At 53.9% G+C, this 22,592-nt stretch overlaps 1 protein-coding gene and 1 non-coding gene across 2 annotated transcripts; both read right to left on the reverse strand.

Moving 5' to 3' along the window:
- Positions 1-1,284: 1,284 nt before the first annotated feature.
- Positions 1,285-1,356, reverse strand: TRNAE-UUC (transfer RNA glutamic acid (anticodon UUC)). Its single transcript has one exon. It is a non-coding gene; the product is annotated as a tRNA-Glu (tRNA).
- Positions 1,357-5,344: 3,988 nt separating this feature from the next.
- On the reverse strand, positions 5,345-20,584 carry SH2D6 (SH2 domain containing 6). Its single transcript, XM_057557741.1, has 17 exons — positions 20,017-20,584; positions 19,319-19,554; positions 18,452-18,603; positions 12,415-13,740; positions 11,060-11,929; positions 10,832-10,964; positions 10,109-10,230; positions 9,420-9,480; positions 8,910-8,932; positions 8,442-8,502; positions 7,964-8,042; positions 7,784-7,814; positions 7,626-7,650; positions 7,155-7,210; positions 6,830-6,913; positions 6,522-6,680; positions 5,345-5,889 (listed from the first exon to the last, which is right to left on the reverse strand). Exons 5-17 carry the CDS (start codon positions 11,159-11,161, stop codon positions 5,773-5,775), a joined length of 1,053 nt encoding a protein of 350 aa, XP_057413724.1. The 5' UTR covers positions 11,162-11,929; positions 12,415-13,740; positions 18,452-18,603; positions 19,319-19,554; positions 20,017-20,584; the 3' UTR covers positions 5,345-5,772.
- Between the last annotated feature and the right edge of the window lie 2,008 nt (positions 20,585-22,592).

A 22,592-nucleotide genomic window follows, 5' to 3' on the forward strand; every position in this document is an offset into this window, starting at 1 on the left:
AGGAACTCTGCCAGGGGGCCCTGGGCCAGGGCAAGGATGTCCTCCCTGCTACCACCACAGGTAGGTAGGTAGGTACCGGCTGTCTCCTCTCATATCCTTGGCACATGAGGAGAAATCTGGGAGTATTATTCTGGGAAGACAGTGAGTGTGCTGGGCCTTACCCTAGTGGAGAGGTATGATCCTTAGAGGCTGGGAGTGAAGGTGGGGAGGGAGAGTCCTTCAGTAGGTGTGGAGAAGGAAAGGGATGCTAGTTTGGTGTCTGGCACATAGTATGCACTTGTCAATGGTGAGCGGAACGTGTGGTATAGTTTATGGTGGATCTAGAGCCAGCCAGACCAGGCTGAATTCTGGTTTGACCACTAACTGCTCTGTGCTTCACACAAATCCCTTGATGTCCCAAACCTTAAGGACACAAGTGTCTATAACAGGCAGGACTCTTCTTTACAAATATCAGAAGCCATACCCCCACTAGCTTAAACCAAAAAGGAAATTTCTAGCTCACACAGCTGGGAGGGGCACTGCAGCAAAAGCCGGGACCTTGGGACAGGACCCAACGTCTCCAAGACAATTTTTCTCCTTGTCGTTGCCTGACTTCTGCAGACAGGCTCTGTCCACGTGGCAGGGAAGATGGCCATTTGCCGCCCAGCTCAGGTTTGGAGAGAGGGCTTCTCTCTCTCAGCATCAATATCGTCATCACAGAGAAGGCTTTGATTGGTCCTGGTTTGGTCCCAGCCAGACCTAGGTCACAGGCCTGGTCCTATGGCGGGGGAAGTGGGGGGTGTTACCAGGAGGAGGGGGGTAGGAAAGCCAGGTGGGCAGAGAGAACAATAATTATAGTACCAACAATGCCTAGAGGTCACATGTGTATGTATGTGTGTGTGTTGGGGAAACTAGAGTTAGGCAGGACCACAATCAGGCTTGGCCTATTCACAGTCAGGACTGTTATTAGGTACCAGTCATTCAGCTCTACTACACGTTAGGCTTTGTGTTAGGCTAAGTATATGTCATATAAATATGCATAGCATTTCTTATCTCACAACAACCCTAAGAAGTAGGTATGATTAGCCCCGTTTTAAAAGTGAGGAGACCAAAGTTAAGGACACGTGGGCAGTGAGTGACTGAGCCGGATTCAAAGTTGGGACTTTGGCCGCCAGATCCCATGTTTTTGCCTAGGGATCAGACTACCTCTAATTTGTTTTTATTTATTTATTTATTTATTTATTTATTTATTTATTTATTCATTCATTTATTTTTGGCCGCACCACGCAGCTTGTGGGACCTTAATTCCCCAACCAGGGATCGAACCTGGGCCCTGGCAGTGAAAGCGCCAAGTCCTAACCACTGGACCACCAGGGAATTCCCAGACGGCCTCTTTAGAAACCAAAGTGAAAAGCTTGCTGGCCGGTTGCATAGAGCACATTCTGAGCCCCACAGGTGTGGTCTTGTCTGGGGGTGGCCACATTTTCAGGCCCTTCCCAACTGTACACCTTCTTGGCTCCCGCCTGCCCTACAGGCCCTTCCAGGCCATTGGAGACAGCAAAGCACTCTGGGTAATCCATGAGTTTCTTCACCAAATGGCATTTCTCCAAGGCTTGATCCCCCAGTCGGTGACCCTGCTTAGAATTGTCTAGAGTCTAGCCTGCTGGGTGAGGGGAAATGGAAAAGGGGGTGTTTGTAGGGTGACTGGCATGGTGAAAAACAAGGGGTGTCATCTCTCTCTGCATCACAGAAATATCTGCAGCTCCTAACTCTTCCCCCTGCCTCTGTGTTGCCCTCTCACCCACTCAGCACTTCACACCTAGAGAGAGCCTCCCAAAATGCCATCCCTCCTGCACCCACCCCGGCTCAGAGCCTCAATGGCTCCCCTGTGCTCACCCTCATAACGGAGGCCTCCTGGTGTCCTCTGGACCCAGCCCCCCTCCACCAACTTCTCCAGCTTTCTCTCTTACCCCTGTCCCTCACACTCAGGAAGGCAAGAGACAACAACAGTATAGCCGTGACTCTATGAGGCTATTTGAATTTAAATTAATTGAAAATTAATGACATTATTGTTAAAAATTCAAATCCTTGGTCACACTAGTCACATTTCAAGTGCTCTTGTGGCTAATGGCTACTGTACTGAACAATGCAGATATAGAATGTTCCTATCATCACAGAACGTTCTACTGGAAAGCACTGGGTTAGAGTTTTCTCTTACAAAGGAAGCCCTGATCAAGGAACACTATGAGTTTTAGAGGGATCCAGGGTAAACTTGACCTATTCAGTGACTCTTTCAAGAAATATTTGGCACCTACTGTATTCCAGGCCCTGGATACACAATAGTGGGCAGTTGTAGCAGTTGGTCCTTTGGAGTGAAAAAGCAATTGCTCTCAGATGTGTTAAGTGCCTGAGCCCAGGCTGGGGCAGCCGGGAAGGCTTCCTGGAGAAGGGGACACGTAAGCACAGACCTGCAGTCTGAGGAGGCACTAGTGAGGCTGAGTTGCTCTCCAGACCATGTACTTTTTGGCCCTCTGGGTCCCTTATCACAGACTGTCCCCACTGCCTGGACTACTCCTCTCTTTTTTCCCCAGGGAGGGAAGGAATGAGACTAGTCCCCTTAAAGTCAGTCCCCCAGCTGGGACTAAGCAGAGTCCCTGTTGAGCCACTAACTCCCGAGCTCTGTGCTGTGGCCTCTACTTCACCTCCCACAGGCCACGTGGCTTCAGGGCTAGGTAAATTCAGGACTCGGTAAAAACAGGCTCTAGGGTGGGGGGCTCCTCCAGAGAAGTCAAACCCCCACATCTGGTGGGGGATGCAGGAGCCTGACTGTATGCATTACCAAACTCAGGTTCTGCGGCTCGCCGCTCAAAAGCCAATAATTTGAGAGGCAAGCGTCAGTAGAAAGGAAAGGTACTTTAATCAGAAAAGCAGGCAATCTGGGGAGAAGGCGGATTCATGTCCAGAGACCAACTCTAAAGATTCTGCTCAGCCATGACATTTTGTAAAGGGAAAAATGAGGGGGAAGAATCTCAGTGACTCATCGAGGCAGGAGGTTGGGTTCTGCATCATTCTCCATTGAGTGCAGACTGGCTGACTCTTCAGGTGTGATCTTGCCTGCGTGATCTGCCTGCAGGATTGCTAAGGGGGCAATTGCGGATAGACAGTCATTTTTTAACTGCTTAATTCTTTATTCTTACTTCTTTTAATTTAGAAAAAGAATCAACAAGTTAGACAAGGCATGGTGTGCATTCAGGAGAGATGAGAAGTTCGTTTCAATTGCTTAGTGATCTCATTCCTATAATTAGGTTCTTTTAAGGTTAGAGGGGAACAGAAATGGGCAAACAGGAAAGGTACAAAAGAGCTACTTTCAATTCCCCACTGTCAAATATCATTCCATTTCTATGGGACTACGGGCGACGGTCTATCTTCTGTAACTTGTTCATGCTGACAGAGGGCACAGTATTCTCAAAATAGAAGATGTCAGCCTGGTCTGTAGCATCTCTTTGCTGACAATTTTACTTGCCTGCTTACATATACGGGCAGAGTAAGCTACAATCATTTTGATGCCCACAAAGATATAGATTATTATGAGCACTAATGTTAATCCTGTTCTCTTCAGGCCAGTTCTTGGAATTGTACTAGCCATAGATTCAGTACTGCTCAAGATGGAGCAGCTTATGTCATGGCTACAATATGGTCATCATACAGTTAGCATTCTTCCTCTGGTGGCAGTTACAGTATCTGTAAAACAACTCAGGAATGTGCATCCAACACTGAGTCTATGACACTATTGTCCTAATCATTAACTGCTTGGTTTAGTACTGGGTTGCAGGGAGAACTGCAGGGTTCCAATCAATTCCATATGTACCCTGAGGCCCCCTGGAGAAGGTGCCGAGTGGCCACTCCTACCCACCGCCTAGAGGGAGACAGGGCTGGCTAACAGAGCAGAGAGAGGCTGTCTTGGGGCCCTAGGCCCCTGCTCTGGTAGAGCCCCCTGCTGCTAATCCCCTCCCCACATACGGTGCACAGCAGTGCCCACCCTCACCCCGCACTGTGCCAGCTGCCCATCCTGCTCCTCCTCCTGGTGCCCTGGCCAGAAATTACACCCCTGCTGTATGAACACTGAAAGTGGCAGTTCGTTGACTGGAATTCACATACATGTTCATTTGGGAAAGAAGGGCCAGAGTGCAGCCCATTAGGCCCTGCACTGTCCTCACCTTCCGCATGGACCGCTTCACTCAAGCTTCCCAACTATAGGATAACTGGCAGGGACGATTATCTTCACCTCTGTTACAGGAATTAAGGTCGGGAGAGGGTAACTTGCCAGAGCCGGCAGTGGTGAAAGCAACCATCAACGCTCTCAGCCCAGCCTGGACCCCATAGCGTCCACCCAGCCTCGTGTTTGCATTTCACCGCTTGCCCTCGGGGCCACCCTCCCTCACCACCTCCCCGGGGCTCCCTTGCTCCCTCCCCGGCGCCCAGGGCCTCGGGAGGATCGGGAGCCTCCCCGCCCGGCCTGGGCGCGCAGGGTCTGTCGGGGCAGAGCCGGGGCCCCGGCCAGGGGCAGGAGTCCGAACCCTCCGTGCCAGCCCGAGAGCCGGCAGCCGCTGAGCCGCCCTTTGTTTCGCGACTTCTGCGGAGTCACGGTCACATGCGCTTCCGGCACGGGGTGTTCCGGGCGCCGCGCCAGGGCCCGGGGACGCCCCCGCCCCTCGGCCCAGCCCGCGCAGGGCCGCCCTCCTCCGCTCTCCCGCCTGCCCCGCCCGCCCGCGGGCCAGCGGCCTATCTCCGAGACCCTAGCCCTGGAGCCTCCCTCCCCGGCCGCTCTGGTCGCGCAGCTCTGCTCCGATGGCCTCCCGTCTTCTCTGAACTCCGCGTGGAGCCTTCCATAGGGGCCTGGCGCGTTCAATACCCAGATATTAACGGGGGTCCGCCCGTCTCCCCTACTCCAGACAACACCAAGGGCGCAAAATCAGGCGCCTTTCTCCCCGATGGATCGCTGTGCGGTAAATGCATGGTGGTCAAGTACCGAACTCCATTCTTGTCGTTTCATGGGGTGGCCGAGCAGCACCAAGCCTCTCTCCTCCCCCACCCCGACTCCCACAAACAGAAGGAAACAAAACTGAGCCACCCGGGGCGGCCGCCACAGACCACCTAAGGGCCAAGGCCCCAGTCAGGGGCAGAAATGGGGCTGGCTCCTCTGTCCTGGCCTGGCCACCACTGCTCCGGCGCTCCCGGGCCCAGGCTGTGCCCTGGGGCACTTGCGAACCTGGGCGCCTCATGGAGGCCATCTCTGCTTCACTCAACAGAATTCAAGAATTCATTCAACAAATATTTATTGAAAGCAAACTACGCTCAGGGCGACCAAATTCCTTCCAGATGCCTGCCCGTGTTAAGCCTCCTCCAAAATGTGAGAGGATTCTCTTTGTGTAGAAGCAGTGCCCTTACTATCCCCCTGAGGCTCAGCTTCCCAGAGGAGGCCTTCATTCAGAGCAGCTTGGGAGGCCATGTCTGGGGGCCAGGAATGGAGGCCCTGCCTGTCCGCTGCTTCCCAGTCTTGGAGGTGCAGCAGGGAGTGGCAGTGCCAGGCTCTGGGTGAGCATGGGGTGGGATCTTAGGGACCCTTTCTGTCTCTGGGCGACCCTTCCCCATGCCTCTCCGGGAGGCCTGCAGGGACTGGGGCATGGGATGGGGGAGCGGGGGCTGGAGGGGTGGAGACCTGGGAGAGGAGAGGGAGACAGCCCAAGGAGCAAACTGTGGAACCGGAGGCCGGGGTGCACGTGCGCTGTGGCGTCAGGGCTTGGTGGGGAAGAGCAGGCAGGTGAGCTGCCGGCTGCCGCTGTGTCTGTCCACGAGCGGTAGGGGGTGCTGCAGGTAGTGCTGGACCATGGCGGCCACGGAGGAGAAGAGCTGGACGGGGAAGCAGGGCATCAGTGAGCCTCATGCAGGAAGAAACTTCCGGAGGGAGCTGGGGGGCTCTGGCGAGGGAGCTTATTGACATTTTTCTAAATATTTTCCTTCCTGTTTGCCCCATGAAGCCCCACTGCATTTTGCGGCTCAATTCCAGGCCTTTCCTGTGATGGCACCCATGCGCACGTTGTTGGCCAGACTTCTATTTCCCAGGCCACATGAAATAACTTTGAGGCCTCTGCCCGGGTCCTCCAGTGTGGGGAGCTGAGTGGTGACTGTCTCTAGTTTGCAGCCTAGCAAGTGCTGGGTGCAAAGTTGAGTCCTTGGTACAGACACGAACCTGGACTACCTGGGCCCTGCCCTCCTCCCAGCTGGGTTCATACAAATGCCCCCACCTGGGCCCCATGCAGACCGGGCCCTTCACGAGGGGGTGTCTCCCCCAGAGCAGAGTGGGCCTCTTCTCAAAGTGCAGGCTTCTGGGAAGGAGTTCTGGGCGCTGGCCACTGAGATTTCCACCCACTCCAGAAAAAGACAAAAATGGGGGGTCTTCCCCAGGGCAGTGTTCCCGGCTGGGCCCAGGGGCTGCTCTGCTGTGCCTTGCCCTTTAGACCCCTACCTCTTCCAGTACCCACCTCCTCGTGGTTCCTGCCTTCCCGGCCCAGGGCGTAGTGGCGCCCTCCATCCAGCCGGCGGATGGGAATGTTGAAGACCCGGCCGTGGAGAAGTACTGCCAGGGTGAAGGGCTGAGAACCACGAGGGCCTGAGCTGGGGCGCACGGTGTAGGCCCCGTCCTGGGGAGCAGAGCCCATTCATCAACCTCACCTTCCAGCTACAGCCCTGACTCCGACCCCCGCCCGGCTGCTCCTGCCCGCTCAGCCAGCCTCAGCCCCTGGGCAGAAACGGTTTCCCGAGAAGGCGCAGGGGGCCTGAGGTGCCCCACCTTTTGGCATCGGAGCAGGGCACTCTCAACAGCGTGGCGGTCACAGTTCCCTGAGTACCAAGGCTGGCCCAGCAGATCACCTTCCTGCACATACACAGCGGCTCAGCAATGTACCAGGGCACCGGATCGGGGGTGGGAAGCAGAGAGCCCCCAGGCTGCAGTTATTCGTGCTCGCGGCCACTCGAGCAGAACAAAGACGCGTCCGCGCCTGGAGCTGCACACACGTGTTCAGTGGTGGACACCCACCCGAGAGGGCTCCTGGGTGGGGACTCGGGCTCTGCTCCCGTGGGCCTCCCCCACCAGCCCTCTCCCAGCCCCTCCTCACCTCGGCAGCTGGGGCATTCTGGGTGGCAGCTACAGAGCAAAGAGAGGCTCTCCTTCCTGCCGGAAGAAGCAGATTATAACCCTGGGGCTGAGAGGGGATTAGGCCAAGGAGGCTTCGGGGCCCAGCTGCGAAGGTTAGGGAGGTCACAGAGGGTGTGCAAAGGCCTGAAGCCCAAAGCGGGACACCCGGTGCTTCACTCCCCCGCCCCAGGGCTCTGGTAGGACCCACCGGCTAGGCCACGCGTGACCTCCAAGTGAGGAGTGATTTTAAGGTACAGGTTGGGAGCTTCCTGATTTGGTGCAGACCCTGGAGAATGCCCAGGGGGTCCTCTGAGACCTGCTCTCCGCTGGAGTCAGAGCTGCAGGGACCCCCTCAGCAAAGGGGGGTGCGGAGGGCTGGGAGGCAGTCTGAGGCCCGCAGGGGAGGCCCTGCCGGAGGGCTTGGGTTCATGCTGACAATGGCGGTACTCACCTTTAGAGGTGGCATTCGACGCTCCCTGGCACACAGGATGTTGGGTCAGAAGAGCTTGGCCCTGCAGGCCTGCTCCTTTGGGCCGGAAGTCCTACCCTGAGCCTCCCTCTCTCCCTCCCAGCTCAGCCCACCACCACCCCGAACCCCCAGCCTCTTACATTCCGAGCTTCCTGGGGGGCCGTGGTGGGCCTGTGGGGAGCGAATTGGGAAACAGAGCTCAGGGGCTTTACCTCCTTCAAAGGAAAAAGTCCAGTGACCTGATCCCGGAGATCCCAGGGTCAGGGCTGGGAAGCCTGGGTAGGCCCTTCAGGCCCCCAGCACGCACCTGCGGCGCTCACCTGGGCCCCACTGATGTCCTTGGTAGAGGGACTGGGGGCCTCAGGACTGGGGAGCTCAGAGTCTGAGGCAAGGCCGGGGCTAAAACAGAGAGGGCAGGCCGAGCTGAGCCCCAAGCGGGGAAATCCGGGTGACCGGGGCGGGGCAGGGGACAGCGGCGGGGTCTCTGCTTCTCTGCAGCCTGACTTTTGGGGAGTGTTTCCAACCAGGCAGAGCGCTGTCCTGGCTGCAGCAGCTGGGAAGCTCCCCCCAAGCCCTTGCTCTAAGGGGGTCCCCTCCTTGGCAGGCACCGTGTGGGGCAGCCCAGACCAGAGGCGTCCATGTGGGTGTCTGAAGGCAGATGTGTGATGGGAGGGGTGCTGAGAGAGGACGAGGGCAGGAGACGGAGCCAGGAGAATGCATCGTGCTGCCGGTGGGCAGCAGAGGGCCTCAGGGCAGGGCGGGGCGGGGCGGGGTGGACGGAGGGAGGGAGGGGTTCACCTGGACCGGGCTCACAATCTAGGTATATGTCCTCCTCGGGCTTCTTTGCTGGGCCCGGCACCTAAGGTAGGCAGGGGCGTATGGGACCCAGGGTTTGACCAGTGAGCGGGAGGGAGGACGAAGCCATCACTTGGGGGAGCTACTGGCACCTCCCCCCCCCACCCCCGCCGCCCACAAGGTGGACCTGGAATGATTGAAAGTGCTCCTTTGCCCGGAAGGGGGCGCCCATGAGCACCTCCCCCGTCCTGTGCTCAGACAGCGTGAGCACCCAAGGGGAGCTCTGGGCGAGGCCCTCCCCAGAAGGACACTGGCTGATGCCCTGCCAGGGCCTGTGGCAGAGGGGGAGAGCCTCGGCTCCGGGCCTTTTCCCTGGATTTAGGGATATTTCCTGGCCCTCCCAGCTCACCCATCACCACCACCACCAACAACAACTTCCTAGCCAGAATCCTTGAGTGAGGGGCCACTCACCGCCCGGTCTGGTGCACCCAGCTCTGGGAGGAAAAGGAGAGACCCACCAGCAAGCAGCAGCAGCAGGGAGAAAGAAATTCAGTGAAACTTAGGCTGGGAGAGTGGTGTATCCTTGGAACTTCTCTGAGGGGATCCTCAGAGCCAGCTTTGAAGTCCCAGGAGAAAGCCATCCTCACCCCCGATCGCCTTACTTCACATCCCCGGGATGCCCCCCGCCTGTCCCAGAGACCTCAGCAGGTGCAGAAGGGCCCCGGAGTCAGGGACTCTGTGACCTCAGGCAAAGCATTAAGTGTCTCAGGGCCTCAGTCTCCTCCCGAACTGCCTGCCTCAGCGGGGATTGGCAGGTAAAAATGAGGAACAGCTGTGGCGGATGCAGCGACCGGGCAAAGCATGAGATCAATGTAAGGCCAGCTCAACTTCCCCCTGGCCCCGACCTCGTGGAGGTCAGGATTCCCCTTCTCGGGGTGGGGAGTAGGTGGGCCTCGGAAGGAGATAGGACATCCCCATTACCTCGCCTCCCAAAGGGCCAGCTCTGCTTTGTGGCCTCCGGCGGGCTCCACGCTGCCTTGGGCTGTGGGCACAATGCGGTGGCGTGAGGGGAAATCGGGTGGGGGGCTATGGAGGGGAGCTGCGGCATCGGGAGGGCAAGGCTGGCCGGGGTGGGAGGCAAAGGGACTATGTATATCTGTGCAGCTTGAAAAACACTACAAGACAAGCGTTAATGTGCAAAGGAGGCGAGTCTCCTCTTTGCCTCTATTCTGTGGCTCTTTCTTTGTTGTGAATCTCTCCCAGTTTTTCTTTTTATTCCAATAAAATATATGATGAAAGTGGTAGCTCTCAAAGCTCACAAACGGGATCCTGGCAGGGCTGAGAGCTGGCAGCGACCCGCAGCTGAGTGAGGGATTTCTTCCCTCTGTAGGCAGGGAGGGCTCCACAGGCTTTAGGGTCCGGGAGGGGCAGCGGAGCTTCAACCCCCCTTCACCCCACCCCACCCCCACCCCCCCTCTCCTCTCCTGGCTCAGGCGAGAAGGGTGAGTCTTGGGTGATGCTGATGGGGAGGGTGCATGGACCAGGCCAGGCAGGTGGGAGGAGCGACTGCTAACGGGGCTCTGGCTTCTGACGCAGCTAATTTTTCAGGGGCCTCTTGCATGCAGACGTGGGGGAATCTTGCAAATGAGATGCCTCTTAGATTTACTCACTGGGAAATGGTAGCCTGGGGTGGGGCAGGTGGGGAGGCTGTTCATCACCTCGGGCTGGGGCTGCGGTGGCGGTGGTGGCGGTGGTGGTGGTGACATGGGAGGGCCCAGGGGGCCAGAGTGACCTGGCAAAGACCCCTGAGCATTGTGACCCGGTGGGCTCCTCCCACGTAGGTTCCAAATTTCCTCCTGCCCCCCACCCAGCCTCTGTTCCCTCCTCCCTCCCTCACTCCCCTCTGTGCTCTCTGGCTTCCCGACAGCCCTGTCTCCATGGCAACTGGAGGCGGCCAGCTTCCCTGCCCCCACCTGGCCGAGCCTGGGAGCTGTCGGGGTGGGATGCCAGCAGCAGCCGGGGCTCTCCTGGCATCCCTACCCTTGCTCCGAGATGTGCTAGGATCTCAGAGGGGGAGCGCCAGGCCCCAAGGACCCTGTCAGGCCTCCTGCTTTCCCACTGTTGCCTTGGTTACACTGCCCCTCCAGGCTCCTCTCCCCTTCCCACTCATCCTCCTTCCCTTCTCCCCTCCTCCCTCCCTCCCTCCCTCCCTTCCTCCATCCCTCTCTCTCTGCCCAGCCAAGAGGCCTCAGTGACTGCCAGCCGAGGCCTCCCCTCGCTGCCCCAGGCCAGACAGAGGGAGACGGGGCAAGGCCTGGGCCCTCTTCCCTTGTGGGGACCCTCCCGTCCTGCCTGACCACCCAACCTCCCTGCCTCAACTTCCCAGCCCTCACCCAAGTACAAAGAGTCCTCCTCGGTGCCAGGAAGGTGGGCAGGGGCTAGGTGGCGGAGCAGAGCCTCACAGGGGGGCAGCTCATATTTATCCTCCTCTTCTTCCTCCTCCTCCTGGGCTTCTGGGAGGGGATGCTGAGCACAGGGAGGATGGAAGAGATGCAGGAGCAGTGGTGGCTGCTGCCTCCCCCCACCCCCGACCCCGGCTCCGGCTCCGCAGCTGAACTTACCCTGCGTCTCCAGGTCCCTGGGGCAGACAGAGGAGATGGGCAGGGGTCATCTTTTCTCCAAGCTGGGGAGTCTGGATGGGAGACTGGTGAGACTGTCCTCATCTCCTCGTGGCCCAGTCCCTCTCTAGCCCAATGACTTACTCTCTCTCCAAAATATCATAACCCATCTGCACTCTTACAGTGGCCTCAAAGGAACCATTCATGATGGGCCTTTCCAACACTGCAGCAAGACCAGTGAGGCGTTTTGGAGATAAGGGGGTCTCACAGCCTGTTCCACCTATGCCAGTCCCCTACCCCATGCATCCGTAATTCTGACCAAGACAGATGGAAGAGCTAGGCCCCAGTGACTTAGCAGCACTGGACTATAATGGGCAGGAGGTGTCCAGAGGCCTCAGGGGAGACTCAACTTGCAGGGGCTCCTACGCATCTGGGGGTTGGTCACTTACCTGCACATCTTGGGGGTGGAAGGGGTGGCCCTAACCTGCAATCAGACTCCAGTCAGCTCTGCCCAAGGGGCCCTGAGTTTGTGTCAGCCAGACCATGCACAACCCTGGGACATTCACATCCATGACGGTATGAATGGCGTCCCCTGGAGTTGTGTGACGGCAGCCTGGGACCAGGGCAGCAGGAGGAAGAGTCTGGGGGCAGAGCTAGTGCCTGTGGGAAGCTGGCAGTGGGGGAGCCCTAGGGTTCCCAGGGGGTGGAGGTGCATGAATGGTCTCACTGGGCATGGAAGGCCCAGGCGGAACCAGCACCGCTCTAAGGATGCCTGTGCCCAGGAAAGGGACAGCGAGGTGGAAACAAGAGAGGAGGGCAGAGGAAAGAGAGGAGCCCAAGGACTCACCTGGCCTTGCTCCTGCTGAGCTTGTCCTAGAGTCAGGGAGGAGAATAAGGGGGTGGTCAGTGCAGGTGGGATGTCTCTCCCTGCCCGGAGTCCTGGGCCCCCGGGGTGGGCAGGTCTGTGCACCTGGGGCTGCCCCAGAACCAAGTCTCACCATGGCCAAGGTAAAGGAGCTATGCCTCCCCAGGGTCCAGGTTCTGCCACAAATGGCCTGGGGACAGGGGCCCTATTGTTCCCATCATTTGCATCGTGCAAGCACCAGGAAGGTGGGCCTGCTGTGGCCTCCAGCCCCAGACCAACTTGGTCCATGCCACTCCCAGGGCCCAGCCCTAGCTCCCCCACCACTGCATCCCACAGCTGCATCTCCTGCCCCCTGCCCCACGGGAGGAAGAGCTCCCTCCTCAATGCCCAGGCCCACAAGGCTGGACCAAGGGCCCAAAAGCTTCCTGGTCAATGTCGCCTCCTCCCAGAGACTCAGACTCTACTCAGAATCAGCCAGACCAAGACCCTTTACCAGTTCACAGAAGACAGGGTATTAATGGCAGATCCAATTAAAACCAGGAGACCATCCCTGCAGACACTTCTCTTAGATCCTTTGTGCCTGCTGTCATTTGCTGGTGAGTGATGATCAATGATCAAGGAGATGGAGGTTAGTGAAAAGCTCAGAAATACACACTTATATTTAGTTTGACAGCTTCCTTTCTTGGTGGATGTAGTTATTCATTCAGTAGGTAGCTACTGAATATCCACTATACCCCAGGCACTGTTCCAGGTGCCGAAGGTGCTGTAGGAAAGTTAAACAGGCAGGCATTACACATGAATTTCCTCACTGGATTCTCACAATAGCTTCATGATGCAGGTCCTAATTTTATCCCTGCTTTGCAGATGAGGAGAATGAGTGTATTAGTCAGCTCGGGCTGCCATCACAGAGCACCACAGGCTGGGTGGCTTAAACAACAGAAATTTATTCTCTCACTGCTCTGGAGGCTAGAAGTCCAAAATCAAGGTGCTGTCAGGGCTGGTTTCTGGCGAGAGCTCTCTTGCTGGCTTGCAGATGGTCAGCATCTTGCTGTGTCCTCATATGGCCTTTCTTCTGTGCATGCAGGGAGAGAGAGAATTCTGGAGAGAGAGAGATTTCTGATCTCTTCTAATAAGGACACCAGTCCTATTGAATCAGGGCCCCACCCTTATGACTTCATTTAACCTTAATTACCTTCCTAAAGGCCCCATCTCCAAATATAGTCACACTGGGGGCTAGGGCTTCAACATATGAATTTGGAGGGAGACACAATTCAGTCCAGAGCACTGAGACTCTGAGAAATGGAGTGACTTTCCCAAAGTCATACAATTAGTAAGTGTTGGAGGTGGAATTCAATCCAAGGTTTGCACAACCCACAGCCTGTGCACTAACCACTGAGCTTCCTGTACCTCATCTAGGATTGGGTCCTGATCCTCCTTTCCTGTGATGGAATTAGAAACATCAGTGATCACTGGTTTCCTTAGGGAACCCATAACTTCCCGGTGCTCTGTTACCCGGGTGAATTTTGGACCTCTGACTTCTGAGAAGTGTTGAGGCAAAAAGAAAGGGCAGGGCCTGGTGTCTGACTCTGTTTAGACCAGGGAATGAGGGAACGCAGAAGAGGATCATGAATATAAGATCCTTCTAGGACACTGTAACTTTCCTGTGGTTATCATTTTGGTGATGTCCTGGCTGTTGGCACAAAGGAAAAATGAAGGCCATGAACTTGCATCTTTGGAGGCCATGGGGCTGGGGGAACTGGGAAGAGAGTCCAGGGTTGGAGCTGGCCACAGACTTCAAAGGCCACATGATTCCTGAGACCTGCAGGCAAAAGGACATTTAAGAAGCTATGAACTCAGCCATAAAAAAAAAAAAAAAAAAGAAATAATGCCATTTACAGCAACGTGGATGGACCTAGAGATTATCATACTAAGTGAAGTAAGTCAGACAGAGAAAGACAAATATCATATAATGTCACTTATATGTGGAATCTAAAAAATAGTACAAATTGGAAGTTCCCTGGTGGCCTAGTGGTTAGGATTCCGGGCTTTCACTGCTGTGGCCTGGGTTCAATCGTGGCATGGCCAAAAACTGAAACAGAAAAAAGTCTTTAAATAAATAAATAAAAATTAAAAATAGTACAAATGAACTTATTTACAAAACAGAAACAGAGTCACAGACATAGAAAACAAACTTATGATTACCAAAAGGGAAAGAGGGGAGAGGGATAAATTGGGAGTATGGGATTAACATATACACACTACCATATATAAGAGAAACAACAAGGATTTACTGTATAGCACAAGGAACTATATTCAATATCTTGTAATAAACTATAATGGAAAAGAAGCCCCAAAAAACTATATATATATATATATATATATATATATACACACACACACACACATACACACACATATACATGGCCAAATCACTTTGCTGTACACCTGAAACTAACACAATATTGTAAATCAACTATATTTCAATAAAAAAGAAGCTATGGGGACTTCCCTGGTGGCAAAGTGGTTAAGAATCCGCCTGCCAATGCAGGGGACACAGGTTCGAACCCTGGTCCGGGAAGATCCTACATGCCGTGGAGTGACTAAGCCCGTGCGCCACAGCTACTGAGCCTGCGCTCTAGAGCCGCGAGCCACAACTACTGAGCCCGCGTGTCACAACTACTGAAGCCCGCGCGCGTAGAGCCCGTGCTCTGCAACAAGAGAAGCCACCGCAATGAGAAGCCCGCGCACCGCAACGAAGAGTAGCCCCCGCTTGCCGCAACTAGAGAAAGACCGCGCACAGCAACGAAGACCCAACACAGCCAAAAATAAATAAATAAATTTATTTAAAAAAAAAAAAAAGAAACTATGAAAAGTCATTGGGGTGGTTTAAGGGGGGCCCATTTGGTGTCATGGGAAAAACTGTGCAAAGAAAAACAAAGAAAGAATCCAGGCTTGGAGTCAGGGACAAGAGTCTCCTCCCGACCTCCACTCCCCAGCTGACCTTTGTTCCACATTTGGACCATAAGGCAGGGGGCAACTTCCCTCACCAAGGGGACCTGCTGTCAAAGTCAGCAAGACGCTCTAGGCACCACCCCGCTGCAAACTCCAAACTGAGTGGGTTTCCCAGTCCAGACTGCCCTCGCCTCAACCACCTCCTCCTTCTGTTCAGGGCTTTGCATAGGCAAATGCCAGGGCCTGGGTGAGGGAAAGAGTCCCAGGCAGAGGGTGGAATCCATGCCTTCTGGGTGGGAGCACCGGCCTGGGCAGATCAGGGAGAAGGCAATGGAAGGAGGCTGCCTCGCAGCTTTGTGTCACCGCAGCCAGCCCTGTAGCACCGTGCTTCCTGCTGACGGCACAGGCAGATTTGGACAACCTCTTTCTCCATCTTTGGCACAGGACTGTTTTCTGTACAACCATAGCTATTCCCTCGGGATGAATTCCTAGAAATGGAATTACTGGAAACTCACATTTCAAAGGTTCCAATGCCCCATTGTCTGGCAGCACCTGAATGCCCGTTTTATGGTCCTTCCAGAGCACACAGTGATTCTCCACATGTTCCAGATCTCAGCTGCTGATCTCCAGTAAGAACAGGCCATCGTTTTCAGGCCCAACATAGTCTAAACCCTCCCTAAGAAAACAAACAGCTCTCTAGAGCAGTGTTCCCCCACGTGCATGATCACAAGAATCAACTGGAGGGGCTTGTTAAAAGTCTTAGACTCCCAGACCTTCCCTGAGAGCTTAAGAATGGGATGTTCCAGGAGGGAAGTGGGAATCTACATTACTTTAAACAAGCATCCTAGATCAATCTTATGATCAGTCAAGTTTGAGAAACGTTGCTCTAAGGGAAACATTCTGAGAAGATGCAACTCCTAGGACATCTTTAGAATCACACTCAGCCTTTAGCTCATGCGGAACATGGGGGTGGCCAGCAGAGAAGAAACATGACACAGACCCTATACTCCAGGGGACCCTCCGAGTGATGGAGAGGCCCCAGGAGACATTCAATCTCTCTGTGCTGCAGTCTCCCCCTGTGTAAGTGGGGGTGGGAACAAGGCACTCCTTGTGGTGGAGGCGCTTCTGTTGAATGAGATGAAACACGTGAAACACACGGCACATGTGTGGTAAATATCAGCTCTTCCTGAGTAGGTGATGCCACGGTCCATGGAGTTGCTGCCAGCAGACAGGGAAGGTGGCCAAGGCTGGCTGGGGTCCCCGGTGTGAGCGACGTGGGAAGCATTGTGAGCAGGAGGGGGTGGATTCTGAGGATCTGATGGAGGACAGGTAAGCAGGCTGTGGCCAGAGGTCTCAGAGGTGAGAGAGTGCAGGCTGCGGAGCAGGGGATGCTGAGGTGTGGTGGCTGGACCCCTAGAGGCTGAAGGTCTGCCATTCCCACTGGCTGTGGAGCACTTCCTGTGTTTGGGGCCACTTCCACCGTATGAATCCTTGCCTCCATTCACAGAAGCCAGATGAGGCCTTCCCAGCCTCCCTTACAGCTGGGGTGCAGGCATTCTGCCAGTCAGATGCCCCCATGCTGGGCTGTGTATCCAAAGCAGGCACCAAGAGGCATCCATCCGGGACGTCCCTCGTGGCGCAGTGGTTAAGAATCCGCCTGCCAATGCAGGGGACACGGTTCGATCCCTGGTCCGGGAAGATCCCACATGCCGCAGAGCAAATAAGCCCGTGTGCCACAACTACTGAGCCTGCATGCCACAACTACTGAAGCCCACGCGCCTAGAGCCCGTGCTCCGCAACAAGAGAAGCCACCACAATGAGAAGCCCGCGCACCGCAACAAAGAGTGGCCCCCGCTCGCCACAACTAGAGAGAGCCCGTGCGCAGCAACGAAGACCCAAAGCAGCCAAAAATAAAATAAATAAAATAAAATAAATAAATTTATTTTAAAATAAAAGATGAAGAGACTCCGTTTCTTATTAAAAAAAAAAAAAAAAAAAAAAGAGGCATCCAGCCTAGGGAGGAGGTGACAGCTATATCCTGTTTCCAGAGGCCAGGGAGGCTGAGACCCCAGTGGTACCACCCAGGGCCAGGGTCAGTAGTGTTGGCCCAGAGGTGCCTCCACTAGGCCAGCTTGGCTGTGGCCTTTGGGACATTGTTCCTGGCTGGTTCTCTGGTCCTCCTGGAGATGTGGCGAGCTACAGAATATTTTTAATAAATTATTTTCCAGCCTAAACTAGCTAAGGCTGGTTTCTCTTACTTTCAGTGAAGAAATCTAATTTAGAGACACAGCATCAGTGGGATCACCACATGGATACCAAGAAGCCCAAACTGTGAGGCCAGGTACAGGTGTCTCATGGGAAGGTGGGACGAGGTAGAAATGAGTATCATAGCTTTACATTTCTATACTCTTGGACCTTTTATATGACAAGCATTAATTAATTTTATAATTTAAAAAAAATCAGTCAGTACAGATTAAAAGATAAAAAGGAGATTAAAAAAATAAAAATAAAACAAATTTAAAAAAAAAAAAAAAAAAAAGAAGGAGGACTTCCCTGGTGGCACGGTGCTTAAGAATCCACCTGCCAATGCAGCAGACACGGGTTCAAGCCCTGGTCTGGGAAGATCCCACATGCCATGGAGCAGCTAAGCCCACGTGCCACAACCACTGAGCTTGTGCTCTAGAGCCCGCGGGCCACAACTACTGAGCCCGTGTGCCACAACTACTAAAGCCCACGTGCCTAGAGCCTGTGCTCCACAACAAGAGAAGCCACCGCAATGAGAAGCCAGTGCACCACAATGAAGAGCAGTGCCCGTGCACAGCAGCCAAGAGTAGCCCCCGCTCGCCACAACTAGAGAAAGCCCGTGCACGGCAACGAAGACCAAACACAGCCAAAAATAAATAAATAAAATAAATAAATTTTAAAAACAAAAAGAAGAAAAGAAGAGAAAGAAGGAGGGATGACCTGGAATTCAACCATGAGGAAGCACCAAGAGAAGGACAGCCTAGGAGAAGGTAGGGCCCTGGGAGTGGGGGTCAGGGCCAAGGGAAGTTCCGGGGTGCGGGTCTGGGGCCACCACGGGACAGCCAGGTCCCTTAAGCCAGGGAAGTAGGGGGAAAAGTGGGGGGGGGGGGAAGAAGCATGCTGTTAAGACAAGGATTCTTCTCTGGGGAGAATGGGAATCCATCGGGGCAAGTGGCAGGGGTGGGGTACAAAGAGGGAAGGAGAACTTTCTGACCATGAGTTAGGGCCTCAGAGGATGGTGAGGGGAGAGCAGGTCCTGCGAGGGGTGAGGGAGAATGAATGAGTCCTCAGGCAATTTTGACCTGAGCAAGTAGTCAAGTTAGAGGCCCAAGAAGCTCCTAGGGAGGGGCCTGAGGCCAACTGAACTGTCTGTGATTGGGTTAAAGTTAATGTCGGGGACCATTTTGAAGGAAGGTGGTTGAGAGGAGGGAGAGAAGGGGTCCTCCAGGGCTGGGGAGCAGAGGGCAATGTTGGGGCTGCTTTAGCACAAGCTGGCAGAGGTCCCTTCTCCTCCCCCCCGCCACTGCCCTCCCAGGCCTGCTGACTCAGCTTACTCTGGTGGCAGCTGTGACATGCGACGGAGGGCTGAAGGATGGACGACACACAGACCAGCCTAAGAGGGGTCTCTGGCCTCTGTCCCCTCCTGGTGCACCAGCATGGATTGCCGCAGCTTCAGAGGTTTGTGACAGACTCTCCTTCCATCCCTCTGAAAGTAGATACAAAACTTGTTGTGTGGGCTTCCCTGGTGGCGCAGTGGATAAGAATCTGCCTGCCAATGCAGGGGACACAGGTTCATTCCCTGGTCCAGGAGGATCCCACATGCCACGGAGCAACTAAGCCCGTGTGCCACAACTACTGAAGCCCGGGTGCCTAGAGCCCGTGCTCCATGACAAGAGAAGCCACCGCAATGAGAAGCCTGCGCACCGCAACGAAGAGTAGCCCCCGCTTGCTGCAACTAGAGAAAGCCCGTGTGCAGCAATGAAGACCCAATGCAGCCAAAAAATGAATAAATAAATAAAAATTTTAAAAAACCAAAACTTGTTGTGTGGTTTGTGTTTTTCTGGGGGGCAGTGCACTAGATTTCTACAGATTCGCCAAGGGTTAGGGTCGGGGCTGAAGGCTGAGGCTGGTTTTCCCTGGCCTCTAGGGTAAAGTGCACAAGCCGGCACTGCCCTGGTCCCCTCTGCCCCTGCTGGGGTGCTCCGGCTCTGTCCCACACACCCTGCCCTTCCCTGTTCAGGAACTTTTGCTCACAACAGATTTGGTCATGATGCAGCTCTGCCTGGAATCCTTGCATGGCCCTCCCCGCCATGGCTCCTTGAATGGAAACAGAGGCTTCTTGTTGCCTGGTAAGATCAGCCCTACCTACCTCTCCAGCCCCAGCCCTTCCATTTTCTCCCCACGGACTCACTCACACTCACCTTCTCTCTGTGGTTCCGCCATGACTAGGCCCCGGTGGCCCATTCTGCACTCTGTTGACTTAAGGAAATTGCAGGTGGAAGGAAGTTAGATATTTATTGTCCTTACAGAATAGGACAGAGAGAAGGCACTCTTCAGTATAGCAAAACGTGGAAATTCCCTGCTGGTCCAGTGGTTAGGACTCTGCACTCTCACTGCTGAGGGCCTGGGTTCAATCCCTGGTCGGGGAACTAAAATCCTACAAGCCATGTGGTGCAGCCAAAAAAAAAAAAAGAAAAGTATAGCAAAACGCAGTAAAAAAAAAAAAAAAAAAAAGACAGAGAGAGAAGAAAAGAAAGAAAAAAGGATTCTCTTATATGTATGTTATACTTTAAGAATTTTAACCAACCCCCCCACCCCCAAAGTCCACTCCCATCGACTCTGCAACTGGCAATCTTCACAGATGGTGCAAGCACCTTGTCTCCCCCAGACCCCAGCCCTCTCCCTCCACCTCAACTCCTTATCTTGCAGACCACCAGAGCTCCTTTAGGTGTCTTTCAACTTGATGCATTAGCCCACTGCTGAGATTCTGCCCTTGGGAGAACCCAACAGGTGCCCCAGTAGCAGGAAGCCTGGGTAAGATGGGGGCAGGGTGGCTGCAAACACTTATAATAGTACCTGGCTTTGTTCATCTCTTTCTAGTCTCTAACAGTCTCCTTACCTGGGGGCTGTGCCCTTGCCTTTCTTCTGCAGGAACACTCCCGCCCCTTGCCTCCCTCTTCCTTCAGGCCACAGCTGAAGTCACCCTCAGCAGGGGTCCCAGACCACGGCAGTCTGGCAGTCTGTCCCCGACACACTCTCTGGGCTCCCACCGTAATTAAATCTATGGGTACATTTCAGGGCTAGACTGTGGACTCCCACTCAGCTGTAAGAGCTCTAAATGGGTAGCAACTGTGTCTGTCCAGTTCACTGCCAAATCCCAAGTGCCCGGCCCACAGCTTGGCACAGAACAGGCTCTCAAAAACTATTTGCTGTAGCTGCACATTCAAACCTTACTCATTCTTCACCGCCTGCTCAAAGACCCCGCCTCCCGCCAAACAGCCTCGGTCTCTCTCCTCTGAAAGGCCCATGGCTTGCTCCTTTCCTGCCACCGGATGCTGACCACCGTGCCTAGGCTGAGCACAGTGTCCTGAGGCCCTTTCCCTGTTCATCTGCTTCTCTAAATGCAAATGGTTACCAAGGACTCTTCTCTGGGTACCTTTGACCCTGCCCTCACTCTACTGGATCCTTTCCTCTATTTACCTTAATGAGTGGGGGGGGGCATCTATTCTTCCCCCCCACTCTCCCTGCACTCCACACACCACCACACCCCCTAGCCCCCGCCTTGGCCAGATGTAGTATGGCCCTGCTTAGGCTTCTTCCTTCTTCAGCTCATATCCGGAGAGCCAGGCATCTCCTGTTGCCGTTGCTTCCTTGTTCCTTTCTCCCAGGACTGATGAGCAGAAAGACTATGGACAACTGGCCCGCCTTCTACCTTCCCCCTAGGAGAGACCTGGCGCTGCCACTCACGGATGTGTCTTCATCCGCACGTCCTTCCTTGATAGGTGTGGAGAGCCCTGAGATCACCCTCCCCACCTTTACCAACGGAAAAGCTGAGACCAGAGCGGAGATGGATGCTGGGCCTTGGGCCAGAGCCATCTAATTATGTACACAAGACCAAAGCCCTCAGTGCCTCCCACCCCGTCATCCCTGCCGCTCTACGGACCTGAGCAGCTGTTCCACTGCAAAGGGCGGCCCCTGGTGGTGAGAAGAAGCGTGGTGGCCTGTCCCTCACCCCCTAGACTGGCTGCCAGAGGAAAGGGTGTGGCCTGCAGGACCACTGACAAGGGCTTCATCCAGTGTCGGTGCAAGAAAAACTCAGCAGAAATCTGTGAAGTCCTATACAAATGCAAGATTAGAAAAATATGTACAAACAGTATTCAAAACCTTAAAGATAACTTCAACTCTAATTCCACTATAGGTGGAAGGTGTTACGAAAACAATGAATTTGTTTATGGTTTTTAAATGCCAGTTTAAACAAACTTTTATTGAAAGCATTCATGCGCTAAGGCTATCTCTGCCAAAATGGGAATCTTGCTGTTGCCTCAGGATGTGTAACCAGTATAGGTGCAGGTACTTTCAAGTATAGAATATGTATATTCCTGAGTCGTTCCCAAGGCCTTGAGGGGGAAAGAACCCAACTTTTGGTGTACCTTACCCTTAGACACATTTTCTGTCATGACTTCATAACAGTGCCCTGTTACTTTAACTGCACCCTGCTGGCTGGATCTTCAGGAAGCAGGGATAGGCATTAAATGGCTTTGGTATATCCTTGGGCAAGTCACACAGGCTCTTACTGATTCAAGAGTCTGGTGCTAAGTCCTGGAATGCAGGAGAGAATGGGCTCTTATAAAGAGTGCACTGATGGGGCAAGGGCTGTCTCCAAGTTTCTATGGTAACTATCTCTCGTCTCTAGGGGCAGAGGGGCTACTTAACAAAAAGCTGGTTGTCTAGTTACTGAACCCAGGTTTGGCTGCTCCCCATTCAGAAGCCAATAATTCGAGAGGCAAGTGTCAGTAGAAAGGAAAGTTGCTTTAACCAGAAGAGTGGGCAATCTGGGGGAGAAAGTAGACTCGTGTCCAGAGACCAACTCCAAAGATTCTGCTCAGCCATGACAGTTTTTAAAGGGAAAAATGAGGGGGAAGAATCTCAGTGAATCATCAAGGCAGGAGGTTGGGTTCTACATCATTCTCCATTGAGTGGAGACTGGCTGACTCTTCAGGTGTAATCTTGCCTGCGTGATCTGCCTGCAGGATTGTTAAAGGGGTAATTGCGGATAGAGAGCTAGTCATTTTTTAAACTGCTTAATTCTTTATTCTTCTTTTTATCTAGGAAAAGACTCAACAGGTTAGAGCATAAGTCAGGAGTTAGTTTCAATTGCTTAGTGAACTCACTCCTGTAATTAGGTTCTTTTAAGGAACAGAAATGGGCAAACAGGAAAGGGGCCAAAATGCTGCTTTCAGTCTTTTTTTTTTTAATTTTAATTTAATATTGGAGTATAGTTGATTAACAATGTTGTGTTAATTTCAGGTACAGCAAAGTGATTCAGTTATACATATACATTTATCTGTTCCTTTTCAAATTCTTTTCCTATTTAGATTATTACAGACTATAGAGCAGAGTTCGCTGTGCTCTACAGTAGGTCCTTGTTGGTTATCTATTTTATATATACCAGTGTGTACATGTCAATCCCAATCT

The sequence above is a fragment of the Balaenoptera acutorostrata genome, chromosome 12 (genome assembly GCF_949987535.1).
Source record: "Balaenoptera acutorostrata chromosome 12, mBalAcu1.1, whole genome shotgun sequence".
Lineage (NCBI taxonomy): Eukaryota > Metazoa > Chordata > Mammalia > Artiodactyla > Balaenopteridae > Balaenoptera > Balaenoptera acutorostrata.

What these genes read in the sequence shown, in the direction of transcription:
- SH2D6 (XM_057557741.1), bottom strand. Translation starts at nt 11,161, where the DNA reads ATGAGGACAGTCTCACCAGTCTCCCATCCAGACTCCCCAGCTTGGAGA. An exon ending in TGGGTGCACCAGACCGGGCG is followed by an intron (nt 8,503 to 8,909) that starts GTGAGTGGCCCC and finishes TGCCTACCTTAG; the next exon opens with GTGCCGGGCCCAGCAAAGAA. An exon ending in CCCTGCTCCGATGCCAAAAG is followed by an intron (nt 6,681 to 6,829) that starts GTGGGGCACCTC and finishes TCTGCTCCCCAG; the next exon opens with GACGGGGCCTACACCGTGCG.